The sequence below is a fragment of the Falco rusticolus genome, chromosome 2 (genome assembly GCF_015220075.1).
Source record: "Falco rusticolus isolate bFalRus1 chromosome 2, bFalRus1.pri, whole genome shotgun sequence".
Lineage (NCBI taxonomy): Eukaryota > Metazoa > Chordata > Aves > Falconiformes > Falconidae > Falco > Falco rusticolus.
This window is the reverse complement of record NC_051188.1, coordinates 23,656,298-23,673,116: the sequence shown is the minus strand read 5'-3', so window position 1 is coordinate 23,673,116 and position 16,819 is coordinate 23,656,298. Positions and strand designations below refer to the sequence as shown.

The following is a 16,819-nucleotide window of genomic DNA, read 5'->3' as shown; positions in this document are numbered from 1 at the left end:
GGGGGTGTGGGGGGGTCCGTCGCTCCCCCGCCGTGTCCCCTCTCTCGGCTCGGCAGACGCCATGTTGGTTTGAGCCGAAGATGACAGGGGGCGGCTGCGGGCGAGGATCGCGCTGAGGACCGGCAGCTCCGGCTCGCAGCGGGGCGAGGCGGCGCGGGCGGCGGGGGAGGGGGAGCGCCCGGAACCGCCGGAGGACGACTCGGGGGAGGGAGGACGACTCGGGGGAGGGAGGACGACTCGGGGGAGGGAGGGCGGGCTGAGGCGGCGGCGGCGATGCGAGCGGAGACCTGAGACTGCGGGAGGCGGCCGCCGTTGAACGCCCCCCGGTCCCTGCCGAGTGCTGTCGCCGCCGAAGCGCCGCGGGGGAGGGCTTTCCCCTCCGGCCGCCCCTCAGGCAGCCCTCCCCGGCCCGTCTCCCCGGCAGACGCTGTTGAATGTCGCACACCGCCTAGGGGGGGCCCGAAGCCCGACGTCCTCCCCAGCGGCCCCGAGCCCACCCCGGCCCTCCCGATTCCCTGCCCCGCAGCCGAGGGCAGGAGCGAGGTCTTGCCTGCCTGCCTGCCTGCGCGCCCGGGTCGCCTGCGCTGACTGAGGAGGTGACTTGGACGCACCATTATCCCGTGAATCATCCCGTCGTCATTTGTCAAGGCTGGGAGAGAAGGAAGAGGGAGAGAGGGGGGAAAAAGCCCGCACGCAGCTCATGTGGCGGTGTAGTCCTGCCTGGTCTACCTGGCACCGCTGGTGCTGCTGCCGCCGCCGCCGCTGACAGGGATCTGCTGCCATCTCTGGTCTCCCGCCGGCTCCTCCGGTGCAGCCCCGGCACCGCTTGCCCCTGGATATTCCTTCACCTCAACCGGCCGCCTTCCCCGCTGCACATCGGGCACCGCTTTTTCGTAGGGAACGTGGAAGTTGCTGCCTCCGACATTGACACTGGTTTTGCTTCTTGAAGATCTGCGACGGGCTCTTGGTGCTTTTTTTTTTTTTTTTGTTAAGTTGATTTTAAGCCATTTAGGGTAACATCAAGATGTCCAGCAGCGTTCCAGCTGATATGGTAAGTCTTATACGCCTTATTTAATAGTATTATTATGGTATAACGTATATTCCAACCTGTTTTGGCAGAGAAGATGGAAAGAAGAGGGGCGTGGGTGAAAAAAAAAAAAAAGGGTCTCGGGTACATGTATTTAAGGAACAAAAAGTTCCCAATTAATAACACCACACGCACACCACCCAGCCCCCCCCCCCCCCCCCCCCCCCCGCCCCAGATGCTCGTTTTGTTTTAGCTTTTTGGTAGCGGAGAGGGAAATCTGCAGCGTTGCCTTCTGTGTAGCAAGGCAAGGGGGGATAGCTGCTTCCTCTTACCTATGGCAGTAATACCTGACTGCTCTTGCTTATTTGGCGTAGCGCTGCTGCTCAGCTCTTGTGGAGCATTTTGGGGGGGAAGATAAAGTAGAGCATTCAGAATGGTTTACTCGAGCCATTTTTTCCTTTTTTTTTCCTTTTTTTTTTTTTTCTTCTTTCTAAACCAGCTGAAATTTAGTCTCAGCCTCCTTCCTTTTCTTTCAAACTTCGGTTGTTTCTTACTGACACTTTGTCTTCCGATGTTGATGGGAACTTAATCTCTTCACTTGCTGCCGGGTCAAGAGCGAAAGAGAAATTCTCATGCACTTATTTACATGGCGAGGTCTTTTGTGCACTAGCTGCAATCTGGACATTTTTCAAGGGCACTCCTAGTACTTCTTATGGCGGACTTCAGCGTGTATTGGATACTCGGCTCGGTACATTTAAAATAGGAAGGTATAGCAGGGCATGCGGAGGGGGGATGAAGCTGGTCTGCTAGGTAATCTTTCGTTCAGCATGACTTTCCTCGTTTGTATATATTTCCATAAATCACTTAATTGGAAAAAAAAAGTTGTGGCTGCAGTTCGATATGTTGGTTCTTTATTTTTAGAGAAGAATATTTTCATGTATCTCCCATGACTGTTCACATTTAAAGGTACTTTTTTTTCCTAAAAGCAGCAGACTTGTCCATGCTTTTTTTCCTTTCAGGATGAAATTCTGTTTTGTGAGTAAAACCTGTCCTGGTAGTGATAACCGTAAAACAGAGTAGTCCTTGTTTCAGCCATCGCTATACAATTAATGGTGCATATGTATGACAAATGGGCTATTGAAATAATGGTATCCTTTAGTCGCTTATGTTCAGTGTTTCCTTCGCAGCTTTTGTACTGCAGTCATAAAGAGTGAATTCTGCCAAGAAGCAGTAAGATACAGAGGATGATCAAACATGGTGTTAAGCTCACTTTTTTTTTCTTTCCTCTTTTGCTTCTCCCTCTACCTTTCTCAAATACTATAAATTTTGCCCCCTGAACAAAAAGGTTGATGAGGAGACTGTTGCATCTGACTTTAAATCCTTTCAACTATACATCTTCATGTATTTTTTTTGTTAGGGTCTCTCAGGCTGTTAGAGTACTCTGAATCCCCTTTTCACTTGCACGTGTCTGTCTAGCGTTGTATCATGGAAATGCTTTCCTTAGCTGCAGAGGGTTAGATGCAAATATCTTAGTGGTGCTTTTTAGATTGCCTGGAGGAGTCCCTTGACTGACATGAGGTGTTCCTCTTCCTTGTCACCCTGAGCTGAATGCACTGCCACCTCCACACTACTTCTAGGTCCTGCCTGCCTGGGAATTGTGATGCTGCTGCTAGGCTTATGTTGGACATTTGACATTTTATACAAAATAAACAGATTTTAAGATAGGTAAAATACTATTTTGTTTCTATGAAGACTGTTTCCTTCTGTTGTTATGATGTAATGAAAATACCACTGACAGGGATAGCTAGGCCTAGCAATGCTCTGTTTCTTCAAATCAGGAAGAAGCTTGTTATACATAGTGATGTTTAAATACTGATTCACGGCAAAAACATTTGAATGAAGATGTTACCCATGTTGGTAAATTTCAACTGAATAAATAGACATATTCTGGTCTGTCTTAGGATCATTTTGTTGAGTCTGTGCATTATTAGCTGCAGCTTCTCTCTGAAAGTTTGAACTGTTTTAGAAATCCAAGTTATTAAATACAGCTAATAAATATTACTTTGTAAAAAGAGCACTTGAAAACTGATTCTGGATCTCCTTTTGTTACCATCCTTATTTCAAAGGAGCTTGTTCAGGAAAGAAATGTGATTGTTATTTGATTGCTCTTTAAGGAAGAGTGCTTACCAGGCTGTCACCTTGTTCATATATGTTTTTATTTAGTGTTGGATTTTGCAGTTTGCATTTATCTTATCCACCCACTATGTAATTTGCATTTACAAAAAAAATGATTTCCCATTTCTGTAGGAGTTGGCATCAGTGTGATGGAGTGTCATGTTATGAAGACTCCATCATGCTTAGTAAATCTGAATTATTAAAGTATTATAATAATTATGTTTCAAACTGTTTGTCAGATTCATGAAGTAACCCTCTCATAATAATAATAAAACTATTCTAATTGCTGCTTCTTAAAAATGTGTTAATTTGTCTTCCTGTTCCACCTTTGAGAAGAATCTGCTATATATAATTCATAGTAAATTATCAGATCTTCAGTAAGCCTTCTGCTTGTATGTAGGCATAATTTGATCCAGCCTCCTTTTCTCTGACATTTAGCTGACTTCTTTCAAAACTACAACAGATTTTACCACCTAACCATTTCAACATAACACAGTACTTTATCATTCGTATTCTACTAATAAATTGGATAGTGACATACCACATTCCGGATATCGTAAGTTTGTGGTGCATTATTCCTTAGCAATGTGCGCTACTTACAGGTTAAAACTCCACTCCTGGAATGAAACCTGCTGATACTGACCTCTGGGTAGTTTCATTAACTTAATTAGGACTACACATATATGGGGTAGTGCTTGAAGACTATACTGTGTATCTAGAGCCTAATTTTGTTCAATTTCTCACATAAGTACTGATGATTGTAGTGGCAACAGAGCATCTCTGAATATGTTCAATAATTTCATCATGCACTTCGTCAATTTTGCCATTTGGTAGTAGCTAGGGTTTGACTGTGAATAACAGGAGGGCTGTTTGCAAGTTTTATTTCTTTTGTAGTAATAAAGAGATGTGAGGTGGTTTATGGACTTGTGAAGTTAATCACACAGTTTTTTTGGAGTGGACGAAATGAAAATGATTTGGTATTTATTTAAACACTGTAGCTGACTATTTAAAAAACAAGCTATGAAAAACCAGCGCTCAGTCCCCAAGTTATTGCTCAATTGAATAATCTCCTTTATTTCAGTGGAGTTATCACAAGAATCTGGGAAGCTGCATCTCTGTTCTGTGTGCCTATGATACTTCTCACAGATCTAATTCTCCAGGGATATTAGAAGTTCACAGTAAGGGGCCTGTATGACTGAAAGTATTATGGTGTCCGGTGTTTCCTGTATTGGTGTGTTTTTATGTAGGTACAAAAAGGCTCTGCCAGCATTTTCTTCCTGGGCAGCTCTTTGCATACCCCCTAGGATAGCAGATTCTTTTTCTCTCGAGTAATAACCAAGAGTGATGATTTTGACTCATGGTGAGGGTGATTTTTTGTTGGGGTTTTTTGGTTTGGGTTTGGTTTGGGACTTTTTTTTTTGGCATTTGATAAACAGCAGAACACTCAAATCTATCAAAACAAGTAAAGATTTTCAATTTCATTATGTCCAGCTATTGAATCCATATGCTATATTTAAGAGATGTAGGTGGTATGGGAGAGATAATTTTTAATAAAACTGAATGTTTGGTGTGACACCTTTGCAGACACGTGAGAGGATGGAGCCTATGGTCTAAAACACTTATATATGGCAGCTGGTGGAAAAATAACAAATAGAAACCCTGCACAGTTCATGCCTTGTTAGTGTCTTTAGTGGAAAAGTATACATGCGTGTTCTTTTCTGTAGGAAATTTAGTATAGAATGGTGATGAATAGCTTAAGGAATTCCTTTTTAATAACTGTTAATTGAGGCTAACCGGGAAAAGGATGGATGTGCAGCTAATGATATGTCAGTAGGGGAATCTTGGCATCCAGGAATAAGGTTCAGACAGGAGGGGCTTAAAAGAGTAGCTGGTTGTATGGCAGCTGAGTTTTGTTGTCCATCCTTTAGTCTAAACAATTCTTTCATTTAAGAATAATAAGTGCACTATCGTAATATTCTTGGAACACAGATTCTTGTTCGCTCATAGCATTACAATGTATCAGGACAAAACCGAAGAAGTCATGTATCTCTGTTCTTCTTTTTTAACTGCTTTTCCTTTTACCTTCAGTAGATCCTTTTTCCTGGTTCTGAAAGTTACTGTATTCTTAGCAGCTTTTGTGCATAATAGTCATAAGTTAGTCTCTCAAGGTTGGGTTTTTTTTTATAATAAAGGTCTAATTATTCCTCTGTATTTTTGTACCCCTGTGTTGAAAGTTCTAACTCATTATAGCCTAAGATAAAATTAGCTTATCGGGTTTTTCTGTATGGATATTTTTTCCTTCCCTTTATTTATTTATTTTGTCACTGTTGTTTGCTGATTGTAACAGATAGAAGTATCCTATACTTTGTCATTCTCAATGTTTTGTTTTGGGTTTTTTTGCCTTCTTTTGGAGAAGAAATTGATGGGATTTGTGTTAGAAAGAAGAGCCTGGAGGAGTTCCTTCCTGACTCCTTATGTATTGATCCAGCCTTTGTAGCATATTGCAGTGTTTCTTGTAACTAGGTGAAGAACCTCCTTCTCTGTTATCTGCAGCGGTGGCCAGGGATAAACCTGTCAAAGCTGATGTTGAATGTATACATTTGGGTATATTTCAGAATGACTTGTATTTACCATTTTCCCCACCACCTTTTTCCTTCCACAGATTAAAAAATGCCTTACCTATTTATTTAACAACCAACAAGAAATATCTTAATAATGACTGGCATTTTTATGTATGAACGTGTAGTGGAAATTCCACAGCATCCTAACACATTAAACATACTCTGAAACAGTGTTTGCATGTCCTTCATCTCATTTGCTTCGGGGATGAACAGCTGTAACCTGTGGATGAGATAACGATTCATATTTATGCTGGGCCTTGGTGCAGCATTATACTTCAGATGGAAGTGTAGGCTGGCAGTGTAAACTGTTTCTTCCTTCCTGCCACCCACCCTTGTTATTGTTACCTGATTTGGTTTCTCTCTCCTTTTTGTTGTCTTAACTCCATGAAATGGGGGGGGGGGGGAAATGTGTACTGGAGGATATTTAACCCCTCCCTTGTTGGGAATGCTGGGAAGCCGGCAGTAGCTGCTGGCAGTTTCCAGCAGGGTTGAGAGACTAGAAACAAACGCTGAGTATCTGAGTGCAGCAAAATGATCACCTCCACAGCAGGAACACTGAACTCTGCATGTTAAAAAACTGCCAGAGATCACCTGTAGCAAGTGGATAGCTCAGTCAGGACCTGGATGGGGACAAGTTGCACCTCTCAGATCTGGGATTAGGGACAACTTCAGGTACCTGTAATCTGTATTTCACCTTAGAGTTTGTGACTGCTGTTTGTGTGTATCTAAACTTAAAGTTTAGATCATTCAAGGCCCATAACACTCTTCCTTGGCTTGGCTTGGCATAAGGCTGTAGTAGGAAATTAGCCTCTCTGAATATGGTCCTTGCAGCAGACTTGGTAAGCAATACTTTTATGGTATTGTAAATAAAATGACTAAGGGCATGCTGCCTTTTTTTTTGTTTGTTTGTTTTTAAACTGAGACTTCTTCCAAAGTAAACTTCTGTGACCGTTGAAAGCCATGGTCATGGTATATGCAGGAAGTGGGATTTCTTTGTTTTATTTTTCTGGTCAGTCAGCTTTGGTTCTCAGTAAAAGTCAGAATGTAAACTTTTGGTGATGTCTGTATATCTGCTTATGCAATACTGAGCAGGATGGAGAGCTCAGTTGTGACTCAGCCTGTGAGTGCTGCTCTAGCTTGCAGGAATCCAGAAATATCTGGAATGTGACTAATCATTCTTGTGGTTTTATGTAAAAGAGATAATACAGCTTATTTTCAGTCTTTTCTTTGTACAGTATTGGATCCACTAATTTGGTTATTTCCCATTCTAACTATGGTGAAAGGCAGAGCTGCTGATCAATACTCGTGTTCCATGTTATCTCATTTTGCAGCAATTAATTGAGCCTACTGAAGCAGCAAGCTTTCCCTGCCATGATTTTGCATGCGTAAACTTTAGCTCACCATAATTGTTAAAGGGATATGACTGAGTACACTGCTTTCGTTTTAGCTACTGAAAATGAACAGAATGCAAGTGAGAAATTTTAATTTCATTGTTCTCATGTCAAATCTGAACTCTTGAGACCCCAGCTCTTCATCAGTTTTAACATAATTCAGAGGTCTATCTTTTGAAATTCAGTTATTGTTAAAAATTACCCTGTAAAGTCTGCTAGAAGGACAGCCTTTAATTTCTTGACAGCTTCTGTTATGTTACAGAACATCTTAAAGCAATGACTGGAACATTTTTCACTTGGTATACCTCCAGACAAATATGAATTCACAGATGTACCACTAAGTTTTGCAAGCAATGATAGTGAGGAAATACTGAGGGAGGAAAAGAATGATAAGTCAACACACTGCAAGAATTGTTAAAAAAAAAAAAAAAAGTTTCCTGAGACATCAGTTGAGGTTCTGCAGATAGCATTATGCACTTCAATACTATGTTTTCTTTGTATCTGAAAAGAAATTTGAAGGGAGATAAAAGTTGCTAAGCGATCTTTCTTAGAATGTAGAGAAAATTATTTAGAAGTCCTGTTTATTTCTGAGAGCAACACTTGAAGAAAAAATTAAGACATTCTTACTTGTATGTCTGCTGGGCCTCAAAAGTATAGTTCTGCAGGAATACTTAAAATGTTGTTGCAGCTGAGTACTCTTATGTATTTGTGGAAATCTAGTGTATTTTGCGGTTGTTAGCTGGTATTGTGTTTAGCTTGACAGAGGTTGAATTTGTTGCTGCTTGTAAACCATCCACAGTGAAGGCCCTCTCTCAATTTGTAGTAAGACTCTGCAAGTATGTTTAAATCTGATTTTTTTTTTAAAAAAAGTAGTGTCTATTTTCCGCAAATAGAAACTTTGTGTAGAACAATTTGGCAGATTATGTGACTGTGACACTGCCATCAGTGTCTTGTACTTTTTTCTGCTTTCTGTAAAGAAATTTGAAAATAGCTTGCCAGTGACAGGATTACATTTGTGGGTTGGGTTGGGTTTGGTTTTTTACCTAAAATTATTCAGGAGACTCAGTTTAAAGTGGAAAGTTTGTGGCAGAGTTTAGTTGAGACTTTATTCAACGATACTGTTATTACGGAGACAGGAACAAGCAAGAAAGTCTCTGAGTTTTATGTATCCCATATAAATTAACCAAATAACACCAGAGATTCTGCCTAGGAGTTTAGTAGGTTTAGTCTACTGCCAAAAAATGGATCTATGCTGTAGTGGGACCATAGGTAACAAAATGGTACTTCATGTTCAATAACATGGGGATGCAATCTGAAAATGTTTGTGTTGGTGTCTACCTGCCGTGATGGTTTTGGTTGCTCTTGAGAGGTGGCACAGATTACTGTTCAGGCTAATCCGTTTATGTCAATGGCTTGGACCACTGCTGAGGAACAAAGGTGGTCTTATCCTGGAGTGCCCTTTAGCTGCAGCTGAGGATCTGGATTTTAATCTGTGAATTTATTGGCAGTTTGGATGGGAATGAAAGTTTAGTGCCTTTATTTTTTTATTTTATTTTTTTTTGAGTGGTCCTGAGGTCTTCTGGAAGCTGTCTGTGATCTTCATGACGACTATTCACTGTTTCATGTTGCATAAGAAATCCTCTCAAGAACTTGATAACAGTGTAGTGCCAATTTCAAAATAAACACAAGGAAACTAAATGTGTTTTTCTTTCAGAGCATGAAAAGAGCAGTGCGTTTCATCTCAAAAAGAATAGTACTTCAAAGTCATATACTGCAGCCCTGGTTGATATCTCCTCAGTGGAGTTATGATATGGTAACGCTTTGTGGTCTGGCAGAGATCCACATCACTGTAATCTGTTTCTGATACTTAACATATATTCTAGATGGTACTACTTAATCTGTCTCCGGAATCTGAGATATGTTTTTAATATAGAGAAATAATGGAATAGAGATAAAAGTGAAGTGCAGCGTTAGTCAAAGTCTTTCATAGCTGAGGGTGTAGATTTAGGATTCTCTTCTTCAAGGTAGATCAGTGCCAGTATACCTGTGAATATATGTGACATATGCTAGTAAGTCTCAGGAAAGTTATTGTAAATTCTATTACTTTAAAATAGTTCTTCTAAAATAGCAGTCCTTTTCAGTATTTTTAAGATTTAAAAACTGTTTAACATTTTTCAGACATGCTTATCTTTTATATACTATAAGGAACTAATTAGAAGCCTCTGTATGCTTTTAAAGTCTGAAATAGCTGCAGTGGTTTTTTTTTCTTTAAATTACAGAATTCATATTTGTATGGGCAGTAACATGAACATCAACATAAACTTAATTCTTGGAATAGTGTTCTGTGGTTGTATTTGATACATAACACATTACTGAGGGCATATTAAATCTGAATATTTATGTCATTTTGCCTGTGAATGAATATACTTTTAGTCCATGCAGATGAGTTGCACATCATAACAGCTGTGCAGAATGGTAGGGAAAGCTAGCTCTCACTTCTGGATCGAGGTTATTGATCTGTGATAGAAACAAACCTTATTGGATGTGCATGTTTTAGTGATACGTACTTTGTGTACTTGTACAGCTATTTTTGGCAATAAACACCAAACTTTCAGAAAGCTTTAGTAAAGGATTTTAAGTGAGGGGAATAAATCCCTATTCACTAAGTCCATTAGGTAATAATGAAATTAACATGAAATTACACATAAAATTAATAACTTCCAATACCCATATTATAGCACATAAGTGACAATGAGGATGTATTACTGTACGTTTATAAAGAATAATTAGAAAGCTGATCTCGCAGTAAGTTGGGTGCTCTCTCTTGTGTGCTGTGAGGACTTTAGGAAGTTTTATTTGCATTAATGTTCTGGATTTTAACTGTTGGGCTGCAATGTCTTATATTAAGCAGGACTAATTCTGGTGTGGCATCATGTGCATGCTGTAGCTGTGCCCCTCTCTCTGCCTGTGCCCCAATAGTTGCTGACTGTGGGTAGTGCTGTATGTAAATCCCTGCCTGAGTTTGGCTTTGCAGTGGTTAGTGTGGTTGGGACACCAGAGTGGGTAGGTTTAGCTGTTCTTCTGAACATCTAAGGAGATGCATTGCTTTCCCTGTTACCCAAAAGCTGTGGTAATAGTTCTTGGAGTCATTCCAGTTTGACTATCTCCAGTCAGGAACCCCATGTTTGTAAGGTGGAGTTTGTTCAGCATGTTGCCTTTTGGCCATAAAAATGTGTAGGGATTGTTTGACTTGAATATTCAAAAATCTTCTACCAGAATGTAGTGTAATGTTTGTTTTTCATGCTGTGGATTTCCAAGAAAAGCTATTTTAAAGGCCACCTTTGTAATGTAAAGATGTGGTAAGTATTTTATGTGAGGTAAGCTCCATGCTAGTTCAGTTCAAGCTCACGTACAAAGGAGAGGAAGCTTTTATCTTGGAAAGGAGTTTTAAAAGATGCCAGTGAGTATTTCTAGTTGTCTAGACACAAGACCAGGGTTTCAAGGTACAATATGTCAGATCAGGCACCAAAAGAACAGCTTGTTACTGAGAAATTTAACTTTGTTGTGAGGATCTTGTTTTCATAGCTAATGGCAAGATGACTAGGAGCTCTTATTAAAGAGAAAATGCAGCTGTGTTTGATTTCTGTCTGCTTATTGCCTCTGACCAGTAGAGTTTCATATGAATCAGGATTTTGTGTAAATCTGGAAATGTGTAAGTTTTTATCCAGATTATGTGTGTTTACGATAATTTTGAGGTTTAGAATATCCACTATAGTGGGTGGAATGCTAGGTAAACTGTAAGTGGGGTTGTGATGAGGGCTCCAGTGAAGGTGGCAGTGGGCTGAGTTGTTTTAGCTTGGAGAGGGTCACCTCTGAATTGTTTCTTCTCACCAAGAAGGGAGTCCTGTAGAGGGTCATTCAGAGTAAGAGTGTAGGTGCTTGGAATAGGGTAGTAGCGGAGTCTGGTGATGGGCTCTAATGTTTCTTCACTAGCAAGGATCTCAAAACCTCAGATTTTTTAAATTCATTGTACAAAGGGGGGTTGAAGCATGTGCTTTTGCAGTGAGCTGTCATCACCTCAGCCAGGGTGATGGAACTTCTTAACTTTTTCCTGCATGCCACTTTTTTTATGGGAATGAAAATGAGCTCTGTGTGCCAATTTCTTTTGCTTTGGGGATAGCCAGGGGAATCCCTATGGAGGGCTACAGTGCAGATGCAGAATACTTCTTGTTCACTCACTCTCATGCAGGCACTTGAGGATGTGTAAGTGCTCCTTGTGCTTATTGCAGGAGGTAAGACAGGCTTGAAAAGATTTTAATGTGGAATCTATAAAGTTTTGGTGGGGCTGGACTCCAGAGTTACAGCTGTATCTTTCTCTGAGTTGACTATGACAAGTGTAAAGTCTCTCTATAAAGAGCCTGGCACTTTTAAGCTGAGGTTGTCTTTTTCAATACAGATTTGTGGCTTTTGAGCAAATACAGTTTATCTTGTATTTTTTGCCACTGTGAGTATGATGTATGTACCATGGCACTATTTATGTCATACATGGAGAACTCATGTTAAGAGGGAACTCTTCCACTTGTAAAATGAAGTATAAAACCAGTCGTACATACCTGACTGTTGAACACTATTTATCCATCCTGTGGTATAAATGCATAATTGTCTCTTCTACCAGAATGATGTGCTTTTCTCCCCTCTCCTTATTATTCAGCACTTCCTCATTGTTCAGAGACCTTACCTTTCCTGCATTGCTCAAAATTTTCTTGGAAGATAAATGTTAGTTAATCTTGAGCTTTCCTGTCTTACCAGTCTCCTTAACAAGTGCTTAGTAAAAATCCATTTATTTTTTGGAAGACCTGTGAAAGAAGAGGTTAGTATTTGTAAAAAATTGTGGATACTGTGGAATGGAATTTCACTTAAATATACTTTTGTACTTGATAACTATGCAGCAGAGTTGCAGGGAATGGAATATTACAGTTTGAACTGCAGTCAGATAAACAAAATTCAAAGATCATAAAGATTATTTTTTTTTGGTGGTGCTTTTGTGTTAGTGGTTTTTGTTATTTTTTTATTATTAAATTTTTTCTGATGGGCTCTGCTTTGGTGCATCTTCAGTGCCTGTCAGTCTTGGTTGTTCACAGTTCATATTGCATGACTGTACTGCCATTTCAGTTAAGCTAGTATGCTCTTTGCAGATGTGAAGGCTTTTTGTGGACAGTGAGTTAATTAAAATGATGCAAAAGTCGGTAAAATATGTATGCATTGATACATGTGCCCAAGAACATTTGGAGAAAGGTTGTAACCATATTTGTTAATGAGTTTTAAAAAAGTTTTGAGGGTAACACTTTAGGGAAGGCTGGCTTTCATACCAGCTTTGTTGTAGGGCTGTGTTAGTATTTCTTTCAACTGTTGGTATTGATTGAGAATCACATCATTTTGCTGAAGTATTTTTGTTGACCTTTCAGAGAAACTGGAATTCTGAGCACTTTGTTATCAAATATTGCCTTAATACAGCTGTCAATTTCCATGTTTCTAATTTTCGAATAGCATGCTATCAGTTTAAATCTGAAACATTCTCAGGAGAAGAAAACAAATCCACAGCAGTTTCTGATGTTCAAGGACATGGGGATTTAGTTTTTCTTCTTAAATTATCTCCTTCAAATTCTGTATTTTTTTTTAATTTTTGGGAAATGAAATATAGGAAAGGCAGCTTGCCCTATCCATAGAGCACAAAAGTGTTATCGGTCAGTGCCTTTATCTGCAAATGTGCTGCTTGGTAAATTTCAAACTTGGCTTAAAAAAAAAAAAAAAAAAAAAGCACCAAGGTGAATAATTCAGCGTGCTGACTAATGCCAGATAAGATGGAGTGAAGGTAAATAGTTTCCTGGCTTTTATAGTTTATTCTCCTGCTGTTCTGACTTTGGTGCTTAAATAAGTGTCCTAGGTTATGAATTTTATTTATAATGAACATGTTGTTAGGAGGTGATTTTATTCCCCTTTGTTGTTCTCCTTTGCAAAAAAAAATAACCCAAGTTTTTGTTTTAGCTTGTAGTTCCTGGCATATAGAAATAAATACCAGAGGGAAAGAAAATTGGTGTAGTTACTGCCTCTACTAGTACAAATTTTCTTTTTCTTTTATTATACATTGTTTTGCAGGAGATGGAAGATAGTGAATTATACTTGAATAAACACAGCATTTTTCTGCAGTCTTTTGTGTAACATAATAGTTTTTCTTGTAAAATCAGATTGCAACATGTTCCAAAAAAATGGGATACAATTTTTAGGAAGTACCATAGCTCTTTGTTGTGGGAGTTTAACGTTTCCTAAACAAAAATCACTTATTTAGAATCTTAAAATACAGTAGTCTTGTATTTTTGTTCTGTCATTAACTTTGGGGTAAAGCCAACAGTTGTTTTGTGGTGCTTTATTGGAAGCTGCATGGGCTAACTCTGGAGTGTCTGCAGAGCTGTTGGGATAGGGAAGAGAAATCTTTTGAATTGTTTCAAATTAGTTCTTGCAGAGTTGTTGGAAAAGATGGCATTCACTTTCTGTTGTAGGCATTTTTGACTCCTGTAGCAGTTTGTAGGATGGGTGGTGGTAGCAGCTGAAAAAGGAGTACAGGGAGAAGCCAAATCGTGATTACACAACCATCTAGTGACAAAGGTGCAGCCACTGAACATAGCAGTGTCAAAGCCTTCAGGCTTATTTATGGACGGTAATTTGCTGTACAATCACAATGGGCAGCAAGAAACAGTCAAGGAGTCGTCATAATTTTCTCTTACCATGCGTAGGTTTTGTACTTTTAGTGATTAAATTCCATTTAATGAAGTTTTTAATGTGTCAGATGATAACAGGTTTCCGATGAAGGACACCACCGCCCTTCCTCTGCCTGCCAGACACAAACATATCCAAATCCATCCTTAATATTTGTATTGCTGAATGTAGAAAAGCAGCATGTATTACTTGGCTGCGTAGAAAAATTATTGAGACGTGTCCTTGTAAACATCGCACCTTCTGGCAAAAGTAAATCTTACGTCACCAGATATAGGCTCTAAAGCATTAAGGCTTCAAAGATTTGATTCAATTGCCTAAACATGGCATTTGGTGCCAGTTCGCACATGCCAGTGTGTCTAGGATGGCCAGAGAGAGGAGGCATCAATGACATATGGGTTATGGGAGACCCTTGCCCTTTGGGAGGAGCAGCTGCACTGTGTTGGGGGGAGTACTTCATAATGCCTGAAAATAGCACTAGATTTATATATTTAGGTAATTCTTTTGAGCTGTTGGGGCTTTGTAAAACCTCATTTGCAACACTTTTACTGGGTTTTGGTAGGTTGTCTTTTCCTAGCTTTAATTTGTTAAGTAGTGCTTCTAAATCATTAAATGTTTTAATTTACAGTAAATCACGGTTGTGCCAGCTTTGTTACTTCCTACAGAAAACTTTAACATCTACAGTTGTGCACACTGCAGTAGAAAGAATTTTCCACCATTCAAAATATATTTCTTTTCGCATAACAGATCTTCCCCTGATTACAACTACATGGAAATTTGGATAGTTGTAGGTATACTACTGCTTGTTGTGGTGAAGTAGGTACAGGGTGATTGCGAATCTTTGCCAAGTGTGATCTGGTCTGAGCTGTTGCACACAACCTGTTAAAAAGAAGAAAATGAAAGTTTATAAACATTATCACACTAAATTTAAAAATACTTTAAGTTACCAAACAAATGAGAAGTTCTATACAACTGGGTAATTTTGAGAATTGTTTGAAGTCCTTGAAAGTGCATTATCTACCCTCTTCATAATTTGTTGTATAAAATAGAACTTGAATGATCTGTTCTAAACGTCACAGCAGAAATGCAGTGTGTTTTTGCCAAAGTGTTTAATTAGACTTGTGAAGCAGGAGAAAGAATGCTATCTATACAAATTTTATGTTGTTTTAATGATACTGGTCTTTGTATAATGGAGTCTTGCAAAGAAAGTCAGATAGGGGTTTTTAGTAGATTAGATTAAAAGAAAGAGGCTTATTACTTGAAGCCTGACAGGTCTGTCTTGACATTTGGCCTGAAGTGTTTGCAAGATATTTCCTATCCTCAGAACAGAAATGAATACAAGTGGGTTGAAAATTTATGCTTACATAATTAAATAATGAAAATTATTTTGCATTATATAAGATATGAAAGCAGGGAAGCTTGTTATCGTTGCGCCAGCAAGGTTTCTGTTGTATACTGGAGTACATTTCATACCTGTAATTTGATAAATACATACATACACATTTATATTTTGGAGGGCAGCTTTCGATGCTTATGTGTTACTAAAAGCTGAGTTTCGGATTGAATGACGTTATTATACTGTGTTTATATCAGCACTTTTGGCACAACTTAAGTTTTGAAACTTCAGTTTTTTCTGTGGTTTTTTTGTGTTTTTTTGAGGTTAAGGTAGAAATCTAGTAATCATAAATTAAACCTTTTCAGCATAAATTACTGTAGTATTTGTAAAAGCAGAAATAGTACTAAGATCCTTCATGATTGTCTTGAAACTAAACACATTTTGTCTCTGCATACTTAAAGGCTACATCTTATTTTTCTTAAAAGCTTCATGTTTTGAGGAATTTCATGTAGAGGAATCTTGGTAACTATGTAAATTTATATACTTATAAAAAATACAGTCTTTGTTCCTTTGACAAGACTAATCTTTGCATTTTCGCTTCTAGCAGACCTCTTTTGGATGGCTAGATTTCATGACTGAGGGATTAATCAAAACTTTACAAAGCAGAATTGATAAATCTGGAACCCTCGAAATAAAAATCAGTTTTTTTAAAAAAATGACTCTTCAGGTCAAGTGTCAAGTATAGAGAAGGAAAGAACTAGCAGTCCGTGAGTATATCGTTCAACTCCATCCATTTTCTGCTGTTGATACATGGGCTGTTACACTCATCCACAAATAGGAGCTGTATTATAAAGTGTATCGTGATTGTTGAATGCAGGCAGTTTATTCAAAAGACTTTTATTGTTCAGACTAAGCTGAAAATGATCTGTAGAGTAAAGCTGTGACCTAGTTCTGGATTTCCATGCTTTGGAGAGCGTTAGCCAAATCTGTGCACATGTAGGTCTTTGTTTAATGTCTTCTCTTTTAAGATTTATGATTAATAAATTATTTTTAGGTTAATAGTTACATATCTAGAAATAGAATGTGCAAAGTATTCTATTCAATGTTAAATTCTAGGGTTTAATTTTTATGGGAAGATAATTTTTCACCTAATGTAATGTGTTAGAGAGAAGGTCAGCCTACCTAGCTCCTGCTGCTCCGAGGTAAGTATCGTGCACGTTTGTAGCATCAGCATGCTACATATGTAGGGAGAATTGACTGCCTGATCTGTAACGATAGGTATTAAACTTAATAATGTTCACATTTGTTTTTCAGGAATGGTCAAGTCTCTGTAAATGAGCAAATTTATTATTAACACATGTACGATTATCATAGATTTTAAAAATTGGAATGAAGAATTGCAGTTAAGCAGTTATGTTCTGTTTTGCTTTGCTTTTAAATTGGTGAAATATGGGGCTGTGCTCCTTTTAGTGGTAGTTTGACCCCACATTGAACTTGC

The 16,819-nt window shown here is 38.9% G+C and overlaps 1 protein-coding gene across 1 annotated transcript in view; it reads left to right on the top strand.

Annotated features, from left to right (window-relative positions):
• The first annotated feature begins 232 nt into the window (after positions 1 to 232).
• The window catches only part of UBL3 (ubiquitin like 3), a 58,519-nt gene continuing 41,932 nt past the window's right edge, over positions 233 to 16,819 (top strand). Inside the window, exon 1 of the mRNA XM_037376914.1 lies at positions 233 to 1,051. Within this exon, the coding sequence (XP_037232811.1) occupies positions 1,025 to 1,051 (27 nt within the window). The 5' untranslated portion in view covers positions 233 to 1,024. The remainder of the gene's footprint in view (positions 1,052 to 16,819) is intronic.